General features: G+C 38.4%; 1 protein-coding gene across 1 annotated transcript in view; it reads left to right on the forward strand.

The window, feature by feature from the left end:
• Positions 1 to 26,519, forward strand: part of OVCH1 (ovochymase 1) — a 76,578-nt gene that overhangs the window by 20,561 nt on the left and 29,498 nt on the right. The window contains 5 exon segments of the mRNA XM_037846485.1: positions 2,862 to 2,934; positions 3,868 to 4,033; positions 4,036 to 4,062; positions 6,483 to 6,637; positions 11,151 to 11,307. Of these exon segments, the coding sequence (XP_037702413.1) occupies positions 2,862 to 2,934; positions 3,868 to 4,033; positions 4,036 to 4,062; positions 6,483 to 6,637; positions 11,151 to 11,307 (578 nt within the window).

Genomic DNA, 26,519 nt, shown 5'->3' on the forward strand with positions numbered 1-26,519 from the left:
CTCCTCTTGGCTGTGACAATTGTTCTGACTTCCCTTGTTTTTGATGACCTTGACACTTTTGAGGACAACTGGTCAAGGATTTTGTAGAATGTCCCTCAACTGTGGTTTGTCTGATATTTTTTTTCTTGATTGTACTGGGTAATGGATTTTAGATGAAGACCACAGAGGTGAAATTCCATTCCTATCACATTACATCAAGGGTACATGTTAGTAAAATGTTTTATCACTGGTAACATTAATTAACCTTGATCACCTAACCCAGTTAGTGTTTGCCACGTTTTTCCACTGTAGAATTACTTTCCCAGTTTTCCATACTTTATTCTTTGGAAGTGAGAGAGATATGCAAAGTCCAGGAGTTGAGACAGACATCATTTCTGCTGGAAGGTCACTAGGTGTCAGGCTGACTGGCATTAATGGGTAGTGCTCTAAAGACGATGTTCTAGTTTGCTAATGCTGCAGAATGCAAAACACCAGAGATGGACTGGCTTTTATAAAAAGGGGGTTTATTTGGCTATACAGTTACAGTCTTAAGGCCGTAAAGTGTCCAGGGTAACACATCAGTAATCAGGTACCTTCACTGGAGGATGGCAAATGGCATCCGGAAAACCTCTGTTAGCTGGGAAGGCATGTGGCTGGCGTCTGCTCCAAAGTTCTGGTTTCAAAATGGCTTTCTCCCAGGACATTCCTCTCTAGCAAGCTTGCTCTTCTTCAAAACATCACTCACAGCTGCACTCCGTTTCATCTCTGAGTCAGCATGTTTATATGGCTTCACTGATCAAGGCCCACCCTGAATGGGTGGGGCCACGCCTCCATGGGAGTATCCCACCAGAGTCACCACCCACAGCTGGGTGGGGCACATTCCAAGCAAATCTAATCAGCACCAAAAGTCTGTCCCACAAGACTACATCAAAGATAATGGCGTTTGGGGTACAAAATGCATTCAAACTGGCACAGACGACAAGAATAGGGATGACTAACAGAGCAACATTGTCCCACCTCCCATATAGCTTCCCTGGTGCTACTTTATTTATTGTTATTTCTCAAACTGCAGCACATACTAGAATCACCTGGAAAGTTTCTGTTTCGGTAAGTCTGGAGTGGGTCTAAAGAGTTTGTATATCTAACAAGTTCTCAGTTGATGTTGATGCTACTGATCCTGGGATCACACTTAGGGAAACACGGTGTTCTTTGTTTGCTAACTGCACACCTGAATGTGCTCAAGTGGAGTTTTTAACTTACTTTGGGGAGTTAAACTCAGTTTGCAATTATGCATTGGAATATTTCTTTTATATCAAAATGAAAAGTTATATTTTCAATTTAGCCACTTTCTTTCTGTAATGTGGTAGTGACTCTTTTTCCTCCCAAAGCAGTAAGCAATAAATTATGAGTGTCCCATTGTCTAAATTTGGAATGGGACCCTAAGGATATGAAAGATGAAATTTGGTTATGGGCAAACAGAAAGAAGCAGTGGAGAAATTCATCAATTGATATCCTGAATTATTATCCCACTATGAACAATGAAACCTCTCAGTCCTGGTTACCTTGTGGAGTATATGTTGCTCTGTCATGTCTTCTCACACAGTATTTTCTACCAAAGTAAAGGATATTTGATGGCTGAGTACATAAAGCTCCACTAGAATTTGTGATCTACATTATTAACTCTACCATGATTTTTAAATTTCATTTGTTATCTTCTCTTTGAAGAAGTGAGGTGGCTTTAAGGAATAATGGTTTCTTTACTACCAAAGTAATTTAGTGGGTGACTTTGAAAGTAGAATTTAATCCTTTCCTTACAGCGCATGACAGATGATGACAATGATAATGGCTAACATTGTCGAGTTCTTATCATTTGCAAGTACTCACCAAGAACTTCACCTGAGTTAGTGTTCTCAAAAATGGCATTTTGAAACACCTGAAAAAGCCAAGTTCATTAAGGGAGGAACTTAGATGTGCACGGTTATGGCTAGAGAGGATACCAAAGTGCATTAATAAACTTCTTTGAATAAAGCGTACTAAAAAATAATTTCAATGCCTTTATTTTCTTAAAGGAACAGCTTTGTAAAATGAAAGAATCTTTAAATAGAAGTGACAGTATATTTGTGACATTTGAGAGATTCCTTCCTTGGATATTCTTTTAACTGCTAGATCTTGATGTGGGAAATAAGTGGATGTTGACTTGACTTTTTTTTAACATTTTATTGAAGTATATCATTCTTTAAAACATATGCAAATCTCAACTATACAGTTGAAAGAATTTTCACAATGTGAATACCCATGTAACCAGCACCCAGATCAAGAAAATAAAACATAACAACACTCAGCAGCTCCCCTCACACCTCTTCCAGTTCTCAGCTTCCCAGAAGTAATTAGTGCCCTGACTTCCAATACCATAAGTAAATTTTGCCTGTTTCTCAAAAGTTCTTTTTAATTTCAGTTTCATCAATTTTGGTGAGTCAATAAAATATGATAATTTGGGATGTTTTCCTGTGGTATGACATTTGAATACTTTTTGTTTGTTTTTTGGCAGTAAAACAGGCCAGAAGCTACCTGTGTGATTTTTTTTTTCCTGTATGCTTAATATCACTGTGCAATTAAAACAAATTATAATTTTTCTTGTTTCTTAACGTAACAATAGCCCTTAGTGATTTCTGGAAACGGCTCCAGTGACATCTTAAGTTCAAGAGAAGGGAGCAAAATACACAAAAAGAACTCTGGTAGATGAGGAGTGGGGAGGCTTCCCTGGTGGGCATCAGATCACAGAGGCACCCACACAGGAGTGGGTGGCACCTGGCTAACAGGACATGTTGATAGTGCCAAATGTGGTCAGATCAAAAGATGAAAAACCGTTTTTCTTTCCACAGGAAAAATAATCCACTGTACTGGACTGTCATTGCTGGGGACCATGATAGAAACCCAAAGGAACCAACTGCACAGGTGACAAGTATATATTTTTCCAAACATGCACTCATGCACTGTCCCTTTCCCCTTCCTGTATCCGCTGGTAACCTCTAACTCACTTTTTATCCCTGCAAATTTGCTATTTCTGGTCATCTCTTATGACTCATATCATATAATATCTGTCCCTAGGTATCTTGATTAGCTCACTGAGAATAATGTTTTCAAATTTCTTCCATGTAGCAGCATATTGAGAACTTCATTCTTTCTTTGGCTAAATAGTATTCTATTGTGTGTATGTACCCCATTTTGTTTATCCATTATCAGTTGATAGACACAGTTGTTTCTACCTTTTGGCTATTGCAAATAATGCTGCTATGAATATTGTTCAACATTAACAAATATCTCTTTGAAACCCTGTTTTCACTTTCTTTGGGTATATACCTATAAGTGGAATTGCCAGTTTGTATGGTGATTCTATATTTAACTTCTTGAGGAACGACCATATTGCTTTCCAAAGTAGCTGAACAATGAGAAATAATTTTAAAGGTTATTCTGCCTATGCTCTAAATGTCACAAGTCAGGGACACCTTTAGCTAAAAGGTGTAATTGGTTATTAATCTCCTGGTGCCCTTTCATATTTATCATTTATGTCCACATTTAAAGATGAAATTTGAAAACACATTTTAATTTGAGAATTCGGTGAGGCAAATGAGGAAGTATAAATTCAGGTCCATGTGTACAGGTCCACAATAGCTTTGTTTCACTAGGACCATAGATCTTCAGAAGGTGGTTTATGTATTCCTACGAAGTATAAACAAGAATAATCCTCCTGAGTTTAGTACAAAATCATGCTCATTGTTGCTGTATGGAAATACAGAGATGTAAGGTTTCTTTTGGACCATTACTCAGGGAAATAACTTGACTCCCTGAATGACTCTCTTGTGATTCTTTCATTCGACATCAATACAGGTGACAAGGGTAAAGCACATCATGGTACATGAAGGCTTTGATATACTGAGCTATGACTCTGATGTTGCTTTAATATAACTGAGCTCTCCTCTGGAGTACAACTTGGCAGTGAGGCCAGTATGTCTCCCATGGGACCCAGAACCTCTGTTTTCCTCTGAGATCTGTGCTGCACTAGATGGGGAAGCACTGGTGAAGGTAAGCATATACTTTATTGTTGTCGAGAATGTCTTGGAAATAATATCAAGCCATATCTGATTTAGCTCTTCCTTGTTCTGAAAGATGGAAGCTATGTTTTATTTACCTGTTGTAGCTCATCAAGTGACTAGAGAATGAGCTGTTTTGTATTTTTCCTACAGGGCAACTTAGATTGTAGATAGGCTAGATCAAGGGTCAGCAAACTTTATTTATAAAGGGCCAGATAGCAAATATTTTAAGCCCTGCAGGCTCAACTCTGGCTTTGTAGCACAGAGCAGCCATAATACAACAGGTAAAAGAATGAGTGTTATTTATGTAACTTAAATGTCATATAAAAGTTACGTGTTATTATGGACTGTTCTCTTGCCACCACCCCACCACACCCCTACCAACATTTTAAAATGCAAAGCATTCTTAGCTTGTGGATTATACCAAAAAATGGGGAGCGGGTAAGGTGGGGTAGGCAGAGAAGGCAAAGAATTGGCCTACTGGCAATAGTTTGCTGACCAATGGGCTAAATTATAGTTTTTAAAGCCACATCAAAATACAATATCAGAATGGGTTGATCTTTGTTTTTTGTTTCTTTCACTACACAAGATCATTTTCTTTGTATGTTTTCCTTCTCCTTATGTGTTTTGTATTTGGAATTCATGAGTTTGGAGAAGGCAGGCATATATCTTTCGCTGCTTACAGTGTTCATGTGTGCTACCTAGAGTCAAATTGCAGTTTCACACTTCTTCACAACCACCTATGAAGGAGATTTTATTATCCTCATTTTGCAGATTAGGAGGTTACAGCTCAAAGATTTATGTAGCTTGCTAAAATCCCATGGCTCATAAAAATCAAAGCTAGGATTTAAGATCAGTTTGGCTAAGCTTATAATCCTAAACTAACTTTTCATTATATTTAGTATAAAGTCTGAGCTTCTTACCCTGGCCTGGAAAGCTCTATATGACTGGGCCTCTACTACCTTCTCCAACCTCATTTCCTGCTTTTGCCCCCTTGTTGGTTAACCTTCAGGTACCGCGGCCTTCTTTCAAACACCAACTTGTTCTGCTTTTAGGAGTTGTGCATTTTATTTTCTTTGTCTTGGAACAAAGAACTTCCAGTCTTCTTAGAGCCGCCTGTTCTTCATCATTCTATTCTCAGATCATGTCACTTGCCTTCTCAGACCACGTAGCTGCAGCAGGACTGCCCTCCATGCTTTCTACCCTCCCTAGTTTAATCACCCTGTAGCACCTCAGTGGTACTTGACATTGTCTTAGGTAATTATTTTCTACATCTCACTCACTAGAACGTGAGGCCCTTGGATGCAGAGCTCTATCTCACTCACCGCTCTACCCCCAGGGCTGGAAGATCCCCTGGCAGAGAGTGAGGACTCAAATACTCACTTACCGGCTGACGTCAAAGCCTCTGAATAAATGTGCCTGCTGGTCAACACCCTCAACCTGTACCAATTCCCTGACTACCAACCAACAGAGAGAATGTGTGTGGCCTTGTAAAAGATGAGTTCATCTTTTCAAACTTGGAGAGAAGTGGAATTTTTGGTTTTGAGGCATTATGTGCAGCACTGAAAGGGATCACCTCAGAAAAGAGAGATTTTGGTGTAGTAAAGAGCTAGAAGATTTGAGTCCAATCTAGTTTTGAGTCCCAATTCTGTGTGTGAGGTATGAGATCAAAATTTCAGAGCTCTTGCTTTTCCATCTGTGAAATCAGCGTGATAATCCACCTCACAGTTTTGTTGCAATAGATTGGAGTAAAGGGTCTTATAAATATTAAGGTACTATATAAATGTAAAATAACTTTTATTTAATTTTGCCTAAAAATATATAGAGCTATAAAATATTAAACTATCCTTCTTTAATTGGCCAAAAGTCTAAAGTGATAGAAAAAGTCATGTAGAAAACATGTCACCATAGGCCTGTCTGAGGGTCAAGTATGAAGAGAGATTCTTTAGTGTTCAACATTAGTGTGGTCTTAAGTTGGAAGTGAGTTTAGCCCTTTGTAGTAGTAGTAGAAGGGAAATGTGATTTTGGTTTATATTAGGAAAGTCTTGACAACAAATCATGTCTGGCTGAATTTCCCTTTGTGAATTCTTACATAGCGATATTGCTGTAATCTTCATACTCAAAACATTAAAAAAGTAAATTGCAAATAAGCTAAAATATATATATATATTCCTTGTCTTGTTCTCCTGCCAATGGGTTTCACTTCACAAAGATGTCACATCTCTAAATGAAGGCATGCTACATGAGACAGATTTTTTTATTCAATATTCTATATCAGCTCAGGCAAAACTGAGTGACTGCAGTTGTTCTGTTGCAAAGCAAGTATGAACTTAAATATATGTCTTCAGTGTTAATCATTTGTTGCTTACTTCGTGATCGAGCTCTCTCTTTCCAAATCTGTCTCTTAATTAGATGGCGGCCTAGCAAGACGCTTACAGAAGATTCAAGTGCTTGTTTTAGCAAGAGAGGTCTGTGGAAATGCTTATTATTCTGCTCACCCAGGAGGGATCACAGAGGGGATGATCTGTGCTGGTTTGGCATCATCTGGAGCAGAGGATTTCTGTCAGGTGAGAAGATGCTGAGTAAGATGGAAAGTTGCCATCTGCTGGAGAGTCTCCCTTAGGTAGGAGGAAATCACTGTCAAAATAACTTGGTCTTAACCTTCACAACCTCTCATTGCATCCCCACACAAAGTCCAGTAGGACAATAGGAAAAGTTATTGAACCAAACTAGCTGAGCTCACTGGCTGATAGCAGGTGGAAGCAGCTGTACAGCCAGCAGGGCTCGTGGGAACATAGAGGAACCCAAGAAAAGGTAGGAGGTGGCAGTACCACTAAACAACCCAATGAGGGGAGATGTGTTCAGAGGTATTTAAGACCTTGGGAAAAGGAGGAGGAGGGGTAAAAGTTCTATATTAGCATATCCTACTTATGAATTAGAGTTATGTTGTTATAAATTATCAGTCTCCTGTGTACTTGCAGTTAGTGTTCACAAAGAAGAAAATGGAAACCTTTGAAGAAAGGTTCTCATGTTCAGTGAAAAACAAATCATGAAGCAATACTGTTTTTTTTTAAGTGAGATTAAATAAACATAAGGCTGTACAGATGCCTTCACATGTCAGTGGAGCAAACATGCGGTAGGCAAGTTCAGAATCAGCTGAGAAAAAGAATATGGACAAATGGATTATAAAATGCCCACTTTAATATTCAAAGCCAACGGAGAACTGCAATGCTTGATACGTAACCAGAAAGCCTTGCTAACACTCTGTGCATCCACCTACAACCCTTAGATTTGAGGCAGCCCTCCTGAGGGAAATTTTGGGCCATTAGGAGAGACCTGCTTGTCCAGACTGGTCACTTCACAATGGTCTGGAGTAGAGAGAGAAGAAAGAATGGATCTCCTGCCTTTGCAGCTTTTCAACGGTAGGTTTTTCCACTCAATAAACATGAACCCATGGCAGTCACTTCCATGGGAGTCTTTAACTGGTGTGTTGAACTAGGTAGAAGTCTGTCCACATAAAAATAGAAGAGAAGGAAGAAGGACTTCTTTTAACACTTAAAAATATTAACTGATTGTAGTACCCTTTCATGTAATACCCTTTCATGGCATAAGGCACAACTGAAAAAAAATTGTTGATGTTGCATTTAGAAGCAGACTCCAAGACAAGGATTCATATGCAGTGTTCTGTTCAGGGATCACTAGATATCACCATTTGGGAAGGGAAGACTTGGTGGAGAGGAATGGAAGGCAGCTAATCGAGGGTGTGCTATTAGGCCACCTACCACCAAGAGGGGCCAAAGCTTAATGCTGAGAGAAATTCTGGGCAATGATGCAAAATACACACAGAATGCTTACCCCATATAAGGGGTGAGGGAGATTGGGTACTGGTATACCAATTCCCCAAAGTCATACTCCCAGGGCTGCCAGGAGAGGAGCTGTGAATTCCTCAGCACTTCCTACACTTCTGGCTTGCTCCTGGGTGGGATGGAGGGTGGGCAAGAGCCTCAGGCAGAGCTGGGGACATTTACTGAAAGACTGGGGGACATGGGAATGGCATGCACACTCCTAGTGTACATAAATATTATCTTATAAAAATCTAATAGAAGAGTACACAAATGTGTTCATTCTTAGATTATCTTAGGATTTGAGGGATGGTGTTTCTTTCAGCTTTGAACCGAGGAAGTCACGGAAGGTTTCTATTATGTCTGTCTATTTGACAACATCTAACATTAAGGGAAAGACATTAATTTGAATCAAGAGAGCAAAGAAGAACTTAGGAAGGAATTAGACCCATGTCAGAGGTGACACAACTACCATGATGACAGTCACACCTATTATTTTAGCTGTGACTGGCCACAGCATGATCAAGTTTGCTGTTAAAACAGGGGAAGAAATATAGAGTTGAGGTTCTGGCTAATGTATAGGGCTAGCTTTCTTTTACAAGGAACACTGAATTAGTAAAAGGGTGACTTTAGAAACTTGCTTAGATAAAATAGACTCTGCTGTTTCTATCAGGTGACTGGTTTTTCCCTTCCTGTGTGTGCTCGGAGGTAATGAACCCACTAATATAATATCTCATCCAGGAAGGTGAAAATAACAATGTGGGAAAGCAGGGACACATGGGAGTTAGTTTTATTGAACTGTAGAACCCTGATGTCTTTTGCTCACTGGAGTTTAGCTAGTTTTTTTTTTGTTGTTGTTGTTTTTATTCCTAATTCTATGACCTACAAAGTAATAGATCTTTATCTTCACAGAGTGATGCATGACCTACTCCCGCTGACCTCTCCATTTCTTTCTTATTTCTCTCCTTCTTTCTTATTGTGTTTGAGCACACTGATTGTATTCTGATCTCCCAACCCGCCACATACTTGCATATCTCAGGCTTAAGCCCAGAAGTCTCTTCTGCATAAAACGCTGTTCCTCCAGATTTTTGAAAATATGGCTCTTCTCATCCTTTATGTATTGGCTTAAATCTTAACGAAACTGCAAACACATGTAAGCACACACACATACCACCTTTATTCCTTCATCTCCCTCTGATTATGTCCTTTAGAGCTATCTTACTCCTTATCAGCATATTATTTTTTATCCTCTGTCTTGCTGAGTATGCCTAGCCTACAGTAGGCACTGACTAGTATCTTAAATTAATAGGTATACATTTTTTTATTATACTAGGTCCTGGGATAGGCACTGACAATAACAGATAAATTAGGCTTCATGTGCTGTGGAATGTTTGTAATTGCCTGGAGAATTATATACATTGTATATGTGTTGGTAATGAATGAATGATAAATTCATTTTATTATTTCAAACTGGATCTACTCTTTAAAGTATAATCTTATTTTGTATGAAAAAAATTTGGCCCAGAGAAAATGTTATTTGTTTTACATTACAGTCTGGAGACTTCCTCTCTTTATCCCTAACTTAGGGTTCTTTCTATGGAATTCTGCATGTGAAATAAATATCTCAAATCTTGTACTGTCAACTCAACTTACTTTATAAGAAGACAAAGGATCTAATTTTGTCCTAAATACGTTTGTACCCAATTAAAAAGATCTGATTGAGAAGTGTAAAGACTACCTTTAAAATTCTTTTAAAAAAAGAGACCTTGTTCTCATAAAAGAAAGACAGGATTAATATTCTACCTTTAATAAAACAGTAATGAGTAGCTTAGTGAGGGGGGGGGAATGGCAAACCCTACATTTTAAGAGTATTTTTGCATCTAAATTTAGAATACTTAATAGATGCTCAATAAATGCCTAATTTATCATTATGTGCCAGAAATTTTACTAGAATTCCTAGGATGCAAAGGTGAGGAAGGTATAATGCCCACTCCCAAGGAGCACATGATATAAACAGAAATACACATGAAGTATGTATTTTGGGTGCTATTATTGACTGTCACAACTGAACCTGTAAAAATGTTGTGTAAGGTAAGTCATTCATGCTTCTTAGTAGACTATAATGTGATGTGCACATTTTGGCACCCCTTGTAAAATATCACCATTTCTCTTCTTCACAATCTCTCCTTTTTGCTTATCATTTGTTAATTTAAACAAAGGCGGGTACTTGGGTGGGAGGAGAGGTAGGAGAATCTTACGAGCCTTCTCACAGTGTTGTTTGGACTGTATTTTTGCCTTTTGAATATGTGTTCACCATGATCATGAACAAAGCATCGATATTTAATACAATAAAAAGAATGGTGATAAGTTAACTTTTCATGCGTCTTGCCTTGAATTTTATAATCATGTAAATCAGATACTAGAGTTCTCTGAGGTAGCTCCATTCGTGACTCTGTATCCACAGGGCGGAGAGGAAAGGGCACTGGACTTTAGCAGGGGACATGCTCAAATTCTACACTGCCACTCCTTCTGTTTGTGAAGTTGGATAGATCGTTTATTTCTCTAAGTATAGGTTTCTACAACTAAGGTTCTAGTAAGTTAAATTAGCTTAGCCCTTAAAATCCCTTAACTTGTATACCTTTGAAGTATGCATGTAAGCCCAACTAAAATTAAATACTAGAATTAGAACTAAAATGATTTAATTAAATATTAGACAGCTATTAAAAATCCCCCCTACTAACACCTTTCTTTTCTCCTCCTGCATGTGTCATAGAGTTACTTTTTGACTAATCAGAACATACTGTGCCGAGAGTGAGCTTTGTGATAGGGAAAGGCTGCCCACAGTTTGCCAACCCCGTGACCATAGTCCAGCTGCCTTCAAGGGACAGGTAGCCTGTTTCTGGGGTTGGGTCGGTTTGAGCCACTGTGCACCTTCTTAAGTTTCATTTTTCAAAAGGTATAAGTTGAAGTCTTAAATATTGACTTACTGGTGGTAATGGAGTTCAAAGAAGATGCTCCTCTGGGGCTCATTTTCTTATTTGAACTTTTGTTATTGAACTTACTATTTGATCCTGGACTTTAATTACTATGTTACCCTTTTCAGAAAACTACATATACAATTAAGTATTCTAAGGTATAAAAAAGATGAGCTAATGTGTGAAAAATTAAAGAATCACATTATGAATGAATTTTGGGTCATTTCTCTTCCAAAACTGAGCATGTTTTCTTGATGTTTCAGGGAGACCCTGGTGGATCATTAGTATGCAGATATGGAAGAGGTCCCTTTATCCTCTACGGCATCGTCAGCTGGGGTGCCGGCTGTGCCCAGGCAGGGAATCCAGGTGTATTTGCCAGGGTGAGGGTTTTCTGGGACTGGATCCAATCCAAAATCAAAGGTAAATATTTTCAGATATTGTTAAGTACAATGCCTCTTTCTTCAGAATGGGTTTGAGAGAGTAGAGTGTGTCAGAAGTCGGCATTATGAAAGAGAAAACTATAGAGTAGTTCTATTTATTATCATATTAACATTGAAGCACAGAGGGCTGTAAGAGTAAGTTCTCTCTGGGACAGAGTTAGGGTAGACTTTTCTTGGGGCTTCAAATCCTGGATTTGCTTTCTCTTTTGACAGTGGTTGCTTTGGTATGGACTACGTTTTGTCCTCAAACTTTCATGTTTGTTTATTTATGTATTAGAGAAGATGTAGGTTTACAGAAAAATCATGCATAAAATACAGAGTTCCCATGTATCACTCTATTAACACCTTGTATTAGTATAGTACATTTGGTTGCAAGTAATAAAAAAACATTTTTATAGTTGTACTATTAACTGTAATCTACGGTATACTTTAGGATTCACTGTTCATGTTATATAGTCCTATGATTTCTTTTTAAAATTTTTCTAGTAACATATACACAACCTAAAATTTCCCCATATTCAAATATGTATTTTAGTGATGCTAATTACACTAACAATGTTGTACAATGTTGTAAAGCCACCTGGTCCTGTGCTTTTTTTTTGTTGGGAGGTTGTTGATGACTGTTTCAATTTCCTTACTTGTGTTTGGTCTATTGAGATCTTCTATTTCTTCTAGAGTCAGTGTAGGCCTTTCACGTGTTTCTAGGAATTTGTCCATTTCATCCAAGTTGTCAAATTTGGTGGCATACAATTGTTCATAGTATCCCCTTATGGTCTTTATTTCTGTGGGGTCAGTAGTGAGGTCACCCTTCTCATTTCTGATTTTATTTATTTTCATCCTCTCTGTTTTTTTGTCAGTCTAGCTAAGGGTTTACATTTTTATTGTTCTCAAAGAACCAACTTTTGCTTTTGTTGATTCTTTCTGGTTTTTAATTATCAATTTAATTTATTTCTGCCCTAATTTTTGTTATTTTCTTTCCTTCTGTTTACTTTTAGATTAGTTTGCTGTTCTTTTCCTACTTTCTTCATGTGTGCTTTTAGGTGTTTGTTTTTAGCTCTTTCCTCTTTTTAAATGTAGGCATATTGGGGTATAAATTTCTCTCTCTTTGCTGCATCCCATAAGTTTGGTTTTTTTTTGGGGGGGGGTTAATTGCTTTTTAAAATTTTTTAAATATGGTTTTATTGAGGTATATTCACATACCCTACAATCATCCACAGTGTACAATCAGTTATTCACAGTACCATCACATAGTTGTACGTTCATCACCAGAATCAATTTTTAAACATTTTCCTTATTCTAAAAGAAATAAAATTAAAAGAGAACACCTAAAACATTCCATCCCACCTTATTTTTCATTTAGTTTTGGTCCCCATTTTTCTACTCACTTGTTTGTACACTGGGTAAAGGGAGTGTGAGCCACCAGGTTTTCACAATCATACAGTCACACCATGTGAGCTACGTAGTTGGGCAGTTGCCTTCAAGAATCAAGGCTACTGGGTTGCAGTTCGACTGTTTCAGGTATTTCCCTCTAGCTGTTCCAATACAGCAAAAATCAAAGTGCGATATCTGTATAGAGAGCATAAGAATGCCCTCCAGAGTGACCTCTCAACTCCACCTGAATCTCTCAGCCACTGAAACCTCACCTTGTCCCACTTGCCCCCCACACACACCCCCCACCCCTCCCCCCCACCTTCAGTCAAGAAGATTATCTCAATCCCATGACACCGGGTTCAGGCCACACCCCACGTTGCCCGGGAGACCCCCACCCACCAGAGTCACATCCCACGTAGTGGGGAGGGCAGCAAGTTCACCCACCGTGTATGCATCCCCTAAGTTTTGATATGTTGTTTCTCATTTTCATTTGTCTCAAGATATTTACTGATTTTACTGATTTCTCTTTCAATTTCTTCTTTGACCCACTGATGGTTTCAAAGTGTGTTGTTTAACCTCCAGGTATTTTTGAATTTTCTGGTTCTCCACCTTTTACTCATTTCTAGCTTCATTCTATTATGGTCAGAAAAAGTGTTTTATATACTTTAAATCTTTTTATTGAGATGTGTTTTGTGACCCAATATGTAGTCTATCCTGAAGAATGATCCATGAGCACTTGAGAAGAATGTATATCCTACTGTTTTGGAGTGCAATATTTTGTATTATGTCTGTTAAGTTGAGTTCATTTATCACTTTATTGAAGTTCTTTGTTTCCTTATTGATCATCTATCTAGGTGTTCTCTCTATTGGTGACAGCGGTGTGTTGAAGTCTCCAACTATTATTGTAGAGGTGTCTATCTCTCCATTCAGTTTTCCAGTATTTTTGTCATTTGGAGCACACTGGTTAGATGCCTAAATATTTATGAGCATTATTTCTTCTTGGTGGAGTGCCTCTTTTATTAATATATAATGTCTTTTTGTCTCTTATAATAATTTTGCATTTAAAGTCTATTTTGTCTGATATTACTACAGCTTCCCCAGCTCTTTTTTGGTTACTATTTGCATGGAATACCTTTTTCCAACCTTTCATTTTCAATCAATTTGTGTCCTTCAGTCTAAGGTCTATTTCTTGTAGACAGCATATAAATGGTGATTTTTTTTATTCAATCTGTCAATTTGTGTCTTGATTGGGGAGTGTAATCCAGTAACATTTAATACTGTAAAGGCAGTACTTACTTCAACTATTTAATTCTTTGGCTTTTGTATGTCATATCTTATTTTTGTCTCTTTTTATCCTTTTAGTTACCCTTACTGAAAATCTTCATTTCTACACTCTCCTGCAAGCCTCTCTTTCCTGCCTTTTCCTTTCAGACTCCAGAACTTATGCTAGAATTTCTTGTAGGATAGATCTCTTATTGACAAACTCTCTGTTTCTGTTTATCTGTGAATATTTTAAACTCTCCCTCATTTTTGAAGGAATTTGTTCCTTTGACTGGGCCATATCTTCCTGTTTCTTAGCATGGCTCATTTTTTTTTTTTTTTTTTTTTTTTGCTAATTTCTACACATTTGATTATGCTGATGAGTTTACTCTGGTCAGTTTCTCTCTCTTACTTAGGATCTTATTGTTGATAGGCATTGAGTTAAGGCTTTTCTTTGACTCTTGGTTCAGTTTATTCTAGATCTGTGGAATTGCCTATGTTTAAGTGATTGAAACAGAGCCAGGAGCCCTTGTAAGGGGCACAGACCAGATCCAAAGGGCCATGGAAAGAGGGTCGGGAAAAACAACAAAAAGCCTTTTCGATGGCTCCCAAAAACTGTGCTTTCCTGGCCTGCCCAGCAGATGATGGTCTTCAGCAAAGTATTCCCCACAGCCTGACTGAGAGAGTGTGTCTTTTCAACTTCCATAGGCTCTACCTCTGGCAGGGGTGGTGATGAAACAATGTCTGTGGGGAACTCTTTCCAGGGTAGGGTAGATCCGTGATTCAACGCTGGGACCCAGCATTCCAAACATGACAATCAGAAGCCATCGTTAGCAGTGCCCCTCCCTATTCCGTGGGAGGAAGGCCCCCACATCCATCTCCATCTGCAGCAGCCAGCCATACACTGCACCAAGGCTGCTTGCCTCGAGGGTGGGGGGGTGGGAGCCAGCCGCTGCCATGGGGCGATTTACTCACAGTTCTTTTTGCCTCAGCTTCTCAGTCTCCTCATCCTGCTCTTTCATGGATGCTTACAGTGCTCCCCTGGCTTCCGGGGCCCTAGAACTGTTGTTTTAGAGAATTTGTTCCTGTCCACTAGTTGCTTTTGGAGGAATGTGTCTTGCAGCTCCCTACGCTAGCATCTTCCCCAAAGTCTGAAGCTGTTTTTTCTTGACTCGTCACTTTCCCAGTAAATGCAGCCCTCTAATTGTTTTCTGTTGTTTTGAGGAAAGGTTACTGTCCTTAAGACTCCTCTACCCCTTTTGCCTGAGGCAAGTTGGAATAATGGTGCCCCCAGAGCTGGGACCCCAGTGATGTGAAGTAGCTGATAAAAGCAGTGGTCAGCAACTGGACCGCACACCCCAGTCTTCGGGAATTAGGTCTTTATATCCCACACTGGCACCAGCAAGCTGCACGGGAGCCTGGGCTAAGGACCTCACGACTGACTGCCACGAGGCCAGGGGATGGGTGAATGGTAGCTGCTGCTCCAAAGGCACAATTCACCAGTATATACTGCAATTTATCAGACTCTTTCTCCTGTTGTTCCCTGGATGTTGCACAGTGTTCTACTAGACTCTGGAGTTTCAAAATAGTTGATTCAGACAGTACTGTCTGTTTAATAGTTCTTCTGGTGGAGGGACTGATTCCTGGACCTTCTTACCCTGCCATCTTCCCACAATCCCTTCCTCTTTATTTATTTTTAACCTGTTCTTTCCAGATGCAGGTTCTGCTCTGCTTCAGGTAAATGATGAAAGCAAAACCTTAACAAAACAATTGCTACCACCCATGCCTCCAACAGACAGTGTGTCTGGGTCAGGTAGTTAAGGTTCAATATCCCATTAATGTATGCAGTAAGAATCTAGCAAAAAGCATTGTTTATCTCTGTACACTGATTTCCAACACCATAATCTCTGGATTTACATTCTAGTTTGTAGTTTTAAGCTAAGGAAAGAGAGTTAGTTTAGTTGTCTGGGGATCTTCCCTCACCCACCCAAAAATACATCTGTTGCAGGTTAAAAAAAGAAACCTTGAAAATCTTGTGGTTGTGTACAAGATTTTGCATTTTGGAGAAGTGCATAAAGTTATTTTAATCTGTAAGCTATTTATTCCAACCTGAACAAAGGTCCTTAGAATTTCAGGTATCTCAGTCATCATGACCACACAACTAGGTACACACTTGGAGGTGACCAAAACCAGCATCAGGGTTAATCTCTCTCTTAATTCTCCAACAATTGCTAGTGTCCATTTGCCAATAGAATTTTGATTGTTAGTCAAAAGCAAACAACAACTGAGAATTGGAAGTCTATAATAGACTTGTAGAGAGACAAAAGTCCTAAATCATCTCTCTTTGTTTCCAAATGGTCATGGATTTTGCCTTTTCATCCATCTCTGCCCCAACCTCCCCCATATACATTCAACCCTAGTGGAAAACTAGGAAGGGTTGGGGAATAAGAAACAATGACTTAAAAGAGGGTCCAACTTTCTTGAATACCAGTTAACTATCACTGCTTTAGCTAATTCAGTCTTGTGGGAGAATTTATTTGTTCTCCATAAGAAGAGAAGACAAATTTTCTAATTCTGGCAAGGGCACATTTCAACAAAACTGAACAAAAATCTGTCTTCCATATCTACCAATTCAAACAACCATGTTTGATTGCATGGCAAAGGAAGAAAGAAATGAAAACATGTTGGGAAAACAGAATGCAATCCAGAGTGTATTGTCTTGGAAATTGGAAAAACTTTAGTTAATTTCAGATAACTGTGTCTTAAATTCTACCTCTATAATTTCGTTTCAAGGAAATAGGACACAATAAACGGGAGGATCTTTTTAACTCGTGAACCTGTACCTAATAATGATAAACCCTTAATTACCTTCTTGCAAACTTAATTTTTTCAGGCTCACTGCTGTGATAGAACCTCATTTTTCTTTGTCTTGTTCATGTTGGTCCTTTGTGTCTGTGTGTTATGAATTGCAGTCTGTTACTCAGAAGTGGAGCTACAAGAACCCAGAGGCTTTTTTTCAACTCCAGGACATCCACTGGATTATAAAGGAAAACTGGAGTGTTCTTGGGTGCTGAGAGTATCACCAAGCAGTATGGCAAAATTTACGGTTGAGTATCTCTCAATCCCTGGGTCTCACATGTGTCAAGACTCAGTTCTGACTATTTTTAAAGAAAGCCAAAGTGAGCAAAGAATGTCAGGTAATCCTCACTGGCATTTAAACTTTGTGCTAGGAGCCTTTTCTGGGTTGGCAGTTTATGATCACGAGAGAGTTTTGTCTTGGTAATAATACTACCAAAATGTTGATTCAGGTAATAGGCAAGCCTTTTTCCTAGACACATAGTAGTTTCAAAATTTGAATTTACAAAGCAGATATACTAAAGGTTTTGTGTGTGTTCAGAAAAAAAAAATTGATGAGAGGGTTAACTTCTTCAAATATACCAGAACCATGCCAGAATGTCAGAAGAGTATATATGGTAGAAGAGGAGTTAAGAAAATGGTTAAAAATAGAGGGAGGTTTTGAATTAAAAATTAAAGCAAACACTTTAAAGCCTTTTTAAATGGTATGATTAAAAAGATTTGCTAACAGTATGCCAGCCATCATTTTATTTCATGTACAGGCAAACCTGTTTTTGTTAAACAAACTTGCCACCTCCTGTTTATGTAGGCGTAATAAAGGCTTTTTGGCTCTCAATAAGGAGGGAGGTGGGAAAGTGATGGAAATAATTTGGTTGATGGAAACTTGGAAAGAAAATGAGTTTGCGTATGTTTTTATGAGTGAGTGTAGTGTGCATACATGTATGTGCTTGATTCCAGAGTATGAAGAGGTCAGAAAAATTGCTTTGAGGGTGAGATTGTTTCCCTAGGAAAAATTCTGAGACATTAAATCATTGGGTAAGAAAACAGAAACATTTGTTAAGTAGAAATAAATGAAGACCACCGAAATGAGAAAAAGCAAAGACTATTTATTCAGAGCTTGTTATATATAGCAAGGGAATCAGCCACCATTGTGGCATTTGGCCGAGACACAAAAGGAAGCAGAGGAGTGGGAAAGCTTTATAGCCCTGATTGGAGTTTTTTACATGGGGAAGCTTGAGGATGGCTAATTAAAAGCAAACAATCTCATTTAAATGGTTAGGGGAGCATATTTGGCTTTCTCTGTTTGGGCCTCTGTTGAAGGAGGTGGCAGTTATTGACCAAATTCTGAATGTTTGGGGACTAATTGCTGCGAAGGTAGTGGGTTTGGCTTCCCAGCCTGATTGCTTCAGAGATTGTGGGTCCAAGTTCTGTTTGTTGTTGGTCCGTTTCTATATTGTCTCTTCCAGTTTAAAGAATTTTTCAATTTAAGTACTATCTCATTTTGACTAAAGTAAAAATTAACTGGCCTACTCACTTGGCACATTTTCCCCCTACAATCAGATTATATTCCCTCGGGGTCTCCCCTTGATTTAAACTCCTCAAGGGTTTCTCAGTGCAGCTGGAATAAAATGCAAACTCCCAACTCCAGAGCACGGCCTCGTGGCCAAGCTTACTCCTACCTCAGGGCCACTGTCCATTGGGTTCTCTCAGCTCCTCAAGAGCTCCTCCTCCTCCTTGTCCCACCCCTCCCTCTAGTCTCCATCAAAAGTCCCCTGCTTAATGAGGCCGACCTTGACTGACGTAATTAACTTCAGCTCCTACCTCAGTCTCCTTTGACATTTTTTCCTTAGCGTTTTCCATCTTCTCATATATTATATGATTTTTTAAAAAATCATGTTTGTTTTTTGTCCCTGTCTACGCTATGGAATGAGCTTCATGAGGCTAGAATTTTAGTCTGTTCAGTTCTAGAATCCCCACTGCCTAGAAGAGTGCCTGGCACAAAGAAGGCATTTAATAAATATATGAGAAAGTGAAAGTCCCCTCCTCACAGAGGCCTCACAGTCTGAAGTAGCATCATCCTTTCATCCTTTCCTCCCCCACAGTCATTTCTATCATACCAGGTTCATTCTTTCATTTGTAGATTTTGTCCCTGTCTGAAATCATCTTCTTTTGCTTGACTAAAATGAAAACTTCATGAGAGCAGGTTCCTTGCTAATTTCTTCCCTTCTGTATCCCCACCCTCCAACCCAAATTAGAACAATGGCTGGAGAATCGGACTTTTTGTTTTGTTTGCATGAATGTATATTGCTAAATTATTTGTCAGAAAGGCTAAATAAGTTTTCCCTACCAATAGTAATAAAAGGGTGCTTCTTTCATCCTACCCATAACATAATGTATAAATTTGATAGGCATTTTTTACTTTTTATATTATTAATAGGGATAAATAACTTTTTAATAGATTAGTAACTATATTTTTTTATGACTTGTGATTATTTTTGTCCATTCTTAAATTTGGGTATTCTTTTTATTAGTTTATAAGAGCTTTATATGTAAGGAAAACTTCCCTTGTCATAAGTTCAAATACTTATTCTTAAGGTTATTGGCATTTAAATTTTGTTTATTGTATATTGATGTACAATTTTTAAGTTACTCACTTAAATCTACCCTTTGATTCTGCAGTCTTTGAATGACACTACTATTCTGCTTAAAAATTCATTCCCCATTCTGAATCTATCCATTGATTCTTCAGTCTTTGAATGGCACTATTATTCTGCTTAAAAATTCATTCCCCATTCTGAACTCAGAAAAATAATCTTTTTTTCAATCTTTAAAAGTAATTTACCTGTTTAATCCTGCCGAAATACCTTTTCTATATGGTAAAGAGAGACTATACCTGTTTCTTTAAAAAATATATGTATAGGTTATTTTCTCCCCAATTTGTAGTACTATCTTTATCATATCTTCATTTTTAGACACTTTTTCTGGGAAAATGCCTTTATCACTATTAACTATTGAAAACCATGCTTGACTTTGTTGTGGATTACCTGCTGGAACCCCTATAATTTTCCAAGCTGGCATTTCTTTGATTTGAAATTGCCAGTTTGATCCTTGTGGAATTGTTCTATCTCTTCAGATGATAGCTAGCAGAAGTACAACTGTAATGGATATATTGCCCCGTACTCAAGTTGGATAGTATTCTTCTATCTGTTCAAATGCTATCTTGTTCCCTTTGTGAGCTAGTGACTCATTTACTCTACTTACTACCAATAAGTATTTTATAATTCTTCAAATAGTATTTCAATATCACGTACCCTAATATGTTATGCCAACCAATGTTTTTTTTCTTTTCTTTTGTTCTTTTTGAATATGATCCTTTTTCCCTTCCTCCTCCCAAGTATTTGTTGAGCACCTATTGTGTGCCAGGGTCTGACTGTTATTTTTCTGGGAATACAGTAATGAACAAAATGGACAAATCCCTGCCCATATAATGTTTATATTCCTAGGGGTGGGAAAAAAACAGACATAAGACCAAAATAGAATATATAGAATATTAGATGGAAGAGCTAAGGGAAAAAAAAATGAAGTGGGAAGGGAGAAAAAAAGTATCTGAGATATAGTTAGTATACAGTCATAAATAGTGTTACCAGCAAAGGTCTTTTTTGAGCAGGTGACATTTAAATAAATGTCACAATGAAACTGAAGTATTCTTAATAGTAGATAAGCTTCATTCTAAGAAACTCCCAGATTCTTCCCACACCTGCTTAAGCAGAGTCATTTTAGAATTATGGTTATAGTTTTGTAGTCAATCAAAGATTGACTATAAAGAGAAAGTAATTTTTTAATTAGAAAATTTTTTTCATCAGTGATCTTAGAGATGAGTTTTTTTTAAATTAGTAGGCTACTTTTCTGTTAGAAAATGGCAAATCATAATCATTTTGAAGATAAGTTTTTGACTGCCCACTGTCCATCACGGAAGCACAGTGACTTAGTGGGCTATGATGACTACTGGATTCACGGACCTGGGTTCAGTTCCTGGCTCATACCCACCACCTGTCCGTGAGTCTCTTGACTTCATGAGCCCTGTTTCCTCATTTTGCAGAATGGATTAAATTTCTATGTCATCATTAAATTAATCACTATGCCTAAAATATAGAAATGGTTCAAAAATGTGTTCTTGTTTTCTTACTAGATTTGACTTTTTCTTTAAAAAAAAAAAAAAGGTGAATTATGTGGAGTAAGGTCTTACCCGAAGAATTTTGTGAGTTCTGGCCCATTGGTGAGAGTGGTATTTCGTACCCCTTGGCAAGGTGCTTTTGGTATGAGCTATATTGTCTTCAGTGTTCAAGGTATGTTTGGTCAATTTATAAACTTATGAAGTTTAACAATCAGTGTTATTCTTTCTTTGAATATTTCAAAATTTATACACTATCTTGGAAGAAATGACCTTTCTGTGGGGAATGAGTTCATGTTTGCAATAAAAAATCTATTTAAGTGATCTGAGATTTGGTCAGGTCCAAAAAAGAGAAACTGCTCCGTGGATAACATGGTTGACTTGCAAGTCATCGAGAATTATGACTTCTGGATGTCGCTAAGATATGCTGGTTGCAAGATAGTATTTCTGACTGTGATTTTTTTTGTTTTCCACCACAGAGAGCCTTTTCTGAAGCTATAATTCTCACGGGTCAGAAGATTTGGGTTCTAAATCTTAGCTGCCTGATTAGCTCTAGACAATTTATCATCTCCATATTAGAGTTTTCTTTACAGAGATACTACAATGATAAAAAGTTAGAGTGAGTTTTGAAAACAAACTATATAAATATTATATGATAGCATGAAAAATATATAAACTATATACTTCAAAGTTATCAGATTATATTTTAGAATGTGTAATTAGTGAGGCCTTTTGACTCTGGATGAGTGTAGAAAACTGAAAGCTAGTTTCCCTCTTTGGCACAGAAAAGCATTGCTAAGTTAGTTTTTTTTTTTTTTTTTTTCCCCTCTCATTTCCTTTCCATCCTTGTCATAATTATTTTTAGATCCAGAAGGTAGGAAAATAACTAGGCCTCCCCAGAGTTTGAACCAAGAGCTTGTGGTCACTTGTGAGGATGTTATTCTGACTAAACCTGCAGGAATTATACAGATCCCAAGATATTCTCATGGAAGCAATATAAGGTGGGGAAGGAATGCTTATTATGATGAAAACAGTATGTGATGCTCATTGCTAGCATTAACACTTAGTGTGAGGTCTTCCATCTCAAAGAAAAAAAACATTCTAAATTTAAGAATATCCCTGTTAAATTTCACTTTGTCAACAAAAGAGATCATTTGTTAGGGAAAATTGAAAGCATATCTCTTACTAAAGTGGTTTGGAGATTGAAATAATGTATGCAAATTTGTCTGGTTTATAGCGGGTACTCAGTAAGTGGTTCTTAAAATGCAAAAATGAAAAGAGAGCTTTCTTTGAATTACTCAATAGAATAAATTTACGGTGAGAAATTAAAAATGAAGATTTATATGATATCAATCCTAAATAAATATCTGTTATATGAGGGACTTTGGGGCAAATTCAAGCAAATGTAGATCCTTATCTTATAGATTGCCAATCAGGGTTTAGGATGATACACGTGATTGGCCAATCATGGTGGGTGAACTTAACTAAAACTTCTTAAAAATTGAATATTAGAGAATACTTTTATTGGCTATAATTTCCAGTAGAAATCAGTCTTTCATCCAAGCACAAAGACACAGCTATGAAAACTAAGGCTCACTGACAGTCGTTAAAAGGATGCATTAAATTCCAAGCAAAGTAAATAATAGTATAAGCTGTTTGGAAATCATTCTTTACTTTCTTTCATCCGTGCCATAGCTGCCAGTGGAGGATAGTAGCCCCTTCAAATCACATCATTTGGCTTGACATAATCAACTTCCAGATGAATTTGACACCATTGACCTGTCAGGGTCATCTCTGGGTTTATGAAGGATTTGGACCGAGCAAAAAATTAATAGGTAAATAATTACCCCTGAATAACTATGCTGTTTATTTTCTCTTATGAAATATTCTTAGATTTTTTATTTTTTAGTAGGTGACTTACAGCTGGTATAAATTATTCTCTTTTTATATGATGTTGAAATAGCCTTACTGTTACTATTTTCTTAGATTTGTAATTCAGATAGTATAACATAGTCTCAGACTAAGTTAAAAACAAAAGCCAATGATGAGCTGTCTGCATGGGTCACCTAGATTAAATTTGCTAAAAATACTAAAAATGAAAGCTGGATAGAGCTGTTTTAGACAAATAGCAACCCATGAGAATTGAGACTATAATCAGACAAAATAATATTCTTAGGAAAAGCCATTAAATGGGTTTATCAATTAGGTAGTAACTGCAAACTTGATTTCAGTGACTTTATTATTCATCAACAAAGTAATCCAGAGATATGTAAATGTGGCCCCTTGTTAAGCATTTTCAACCCTGTCGGCACTGAAGCTACTGCAATTCTCTTGGCCTTTTCCTAACGGTTGCAAAATGGCTGTTGTGGTTCTTGCTATAATACTAAAGGAAAAATGATAAAAGGAAGGGCGGCGGGCAGGGAGATGATGATCAATATAAAATACGCAAACATGTTTCTGAGAATTCTGTAGCAGATTTAAGTCTCTTTGGCCATAATTGTCACATGGCCATTCCTGACTGGAAGGTCACTAGAGAGAAGAGACATGGAAATGTGCTTTGGGCTTGCTCACCAACACTCCACAGCTTGATGAAATATAGCAGTCCAGAGAGAGGTTCTGGAATCTGATGGTCCTGGGTCCAAATCCTAATTCTACAACATACTAGTTCTCTGACTTTGGGTCTGTTTCCATATCTTTCTAAGACTCAGTTTTCTCACTTCTAATATGAGGGTAACAATATTTTCCTACAGCTTTTTATGTGATTTATTGGAAGAGACACCTACCATTACACCACACACATGCACGTGTACTATAAACTCTGAATTTACTTAGTCAAAGGTATGATGCACAAGGAAACAAGGGGACTACCCAAAAGACTTTTTGATGGCCTTTGGCTCCCTAGGGAGGGTCCAGATGCCAATATCACACTTTACTCAGGCAGCTGAGGTATTAAAACATTACTTTAAAACAATGGTGATTAAAACAGTGTAGTACTAGCACAACAAGAGACATATGTGAGTGGAAATAAATAGACCAGAGAGACCCTAGAAAATATAAAACATAAATGTGATAAATTTGTCATCACAAATCAGAGCAGAAAAATGTAAAATTATTTTTTTTTCACCACATCATGTAAGAACTCATTTAAAAAGTTAAAAGTTTCTCTTAAGAACCATGTAATCATCTTAACTATAGTTGGACAAGAACCTTCTCATCTCATATAAAAGTAATAGAAGAGGAGGCGGGGCAAGATGGCAGACTGGTGAGCTGTAAGTTTTAGTTACTCCTCCAGGAAAGTAGGTAAAAAGACAGGAACTGCATGGACTGGACACCACAGAGCAATCTGTCTTTGGGCATACTTCATACAACACTCATGAAAATGTCGAACTGCTGAGATCAGAGAAATCTGTAAGTTTTTGCGGCCAGGGGACCCGTGCCCCTCCCTGCCAGGCTCAGTCCCGTGGGAGGAGGGGCTGCCAGCTCCAGGAAGGAGAAGGGAGAACTGCAGTGGCTGCTCTTATCGGAAACTCATTCTACTGATCCAGACTCCAACCATAGATAGACTGAGACCAGACACCCGAGAATCTGAGAGCTGCCAGCCCAGCAGAGAGGAGACAGGCATAGAAAAAAAAAAATAACACGAAAAACTCCAAAATAAAAGCAGAGGATTTTTGGAGTTCTAGTGAACACAGAAAGGGGAAGGGCGGAGCTCAGGCCTTGAGGCGCATATGCAAATCCCGAAGAAAAGCTGATCTCTCTGCCCTGTGGACCTTTCCTTAATGGCCCTGGTTGCTTTGTCTATTAGCATTTCAATAACCCATCAGATCTCTGAGGAGGGCCCTTTTTTTTTTTTTTTTTTAATCCTTTTTTCTTTTTCTAAAACAATTACTCTAAGAAGCCAAATACAGAAAGCTTCAAAGAATTGCAATTTGGGCACGTCAAGTCAAGAGCAGAACTAAGAGAGCTCTGAGACAAAAGGCAATAATCCAGTGGCTGAGAAAATTCACTAAACACCACAACTTCCCAAGAAAAGGGGGGTGTCCGCTCACAGCCACCATCCTGGTGGACAGGAAACACTCCTGCCCATCGCCAGCCCCATACCCCAGAGCTGCCCCACACAACCCAGTGTGACAGAAGTGCTTCAAATAACAGGCACAAACCACAAAACTGGGTGTGGACATTAGCCTTCCCTGCAACCTCAGCTGATTGTCCCAGAGTTGGGAAGGTGGAGCAGTGTGAATTAACAAAGCCCCATTCAGCCATCATTTGAGCAGACTGGGCGCCTCCCTACACAGCCCAGCAGCCCAGAACTGCCCTGGGGGGATGGCACTCACCTGTGACATAGCACAGTCATCCCTCAACAGAGGACCCGGGGTGCACAGCCTGGAAGAGGGGCCCACTTGCAAGTCTCAGGAGCCGTACGCCAATACCAAGGAACTGTGGGTCAGTGGCAGAGACAAACTGTGGCAGGACTGAACTGAAGGATTAGACTATTGCAGCAGCTTTAAAACTCTAGGATCATCAGGGAGATTTGATTGTTAGGGCCACCCCCCCTCCCCGACTGCCCAGAAACACGCCCCACATACAGGGCAGGCAACACCAACTACACACGCAAGCTTGGTACACCAATTGGGCCCCACAAGACTCACTCCCCCACTCACCAAAAAGGCTAAGCAGGGGAGAACTGGCTTGTGGAGAACAGGTGGCTCGTGGACACCACCTGCTGGTTAATTAGAGAAAGTGTACTACACGAAGCTGTAGATCTGATAAATTAGAGATAAGGACTTCAATAGGTCTACAAACCCTAAAAGAACCCTATCAAGTTCAGCAAATGCCACGAGGCCAAAAACAACAGAAAATTATAAAGCATATGAAAAAACCAGACGATATGGATAACCCAAGCCCAAGCACCCAAATCAAAAGACCAGAAGAGACACAGCACCTAGAGCAGCTACTCAAAGAACTAAAGATGAACAATGAGACCATAGTACGGGATATGAAGGAAATCAAGAAGACTCTAGAAGAGCATAAAGAAGACATTGCAAGACTAAATAAAAAAATGGATGATCTTATGGAAATTAAAGAAACTGTTGACCAAATTAAAAAGATTCTGGACACTCATAGTACAAGACTAGATGAAGTTGAACAACAAATCAGTGACCTGGAAGATGACAGAGTGGAAAATGAAAGCATAAAAGAAAGAATGGGGAAAAAAATTGAAAAAATCGAAATGGACCTCAGGGATATGATAGATAATATGAAACGTCCAAATATAAGACTCATTGGTGTCCCAGAAGGGGAAGAAAAGGGTAAAGGTCTAGGAAGAGTATTCAAAGAAATTGTTGGGGAAAACTTCCCAAATCTTCTAAACAACATAAATACACAAATCATAAATGCTCAGCGAACTCCAAATAGAATAAATCCAAATAAACCCACTCCAAGACATATACTGATCACACTGTCAAACACAGAAGAGAAGGAGCAAGTTCTGAAAGCAGCAAGAGAAAAGCAATTCACCACATACAAAGGAAACA

The sequence above is a fragment of the Choloepus didactylus genome, chromosome 8 (genome assembly GCF_015220235.1).
Source record: "Choloepus didactylus isolate mChoDid1 chromosome 8, mChoDid1.pri, whole genome shotgun sequence".
NCBI classification, from domain to species: Eukaryota; Metazoa; Chordata; class Mammalia; order Pilosa; family Megalonychidae; genus Choloepus; species Choloepus didactylus.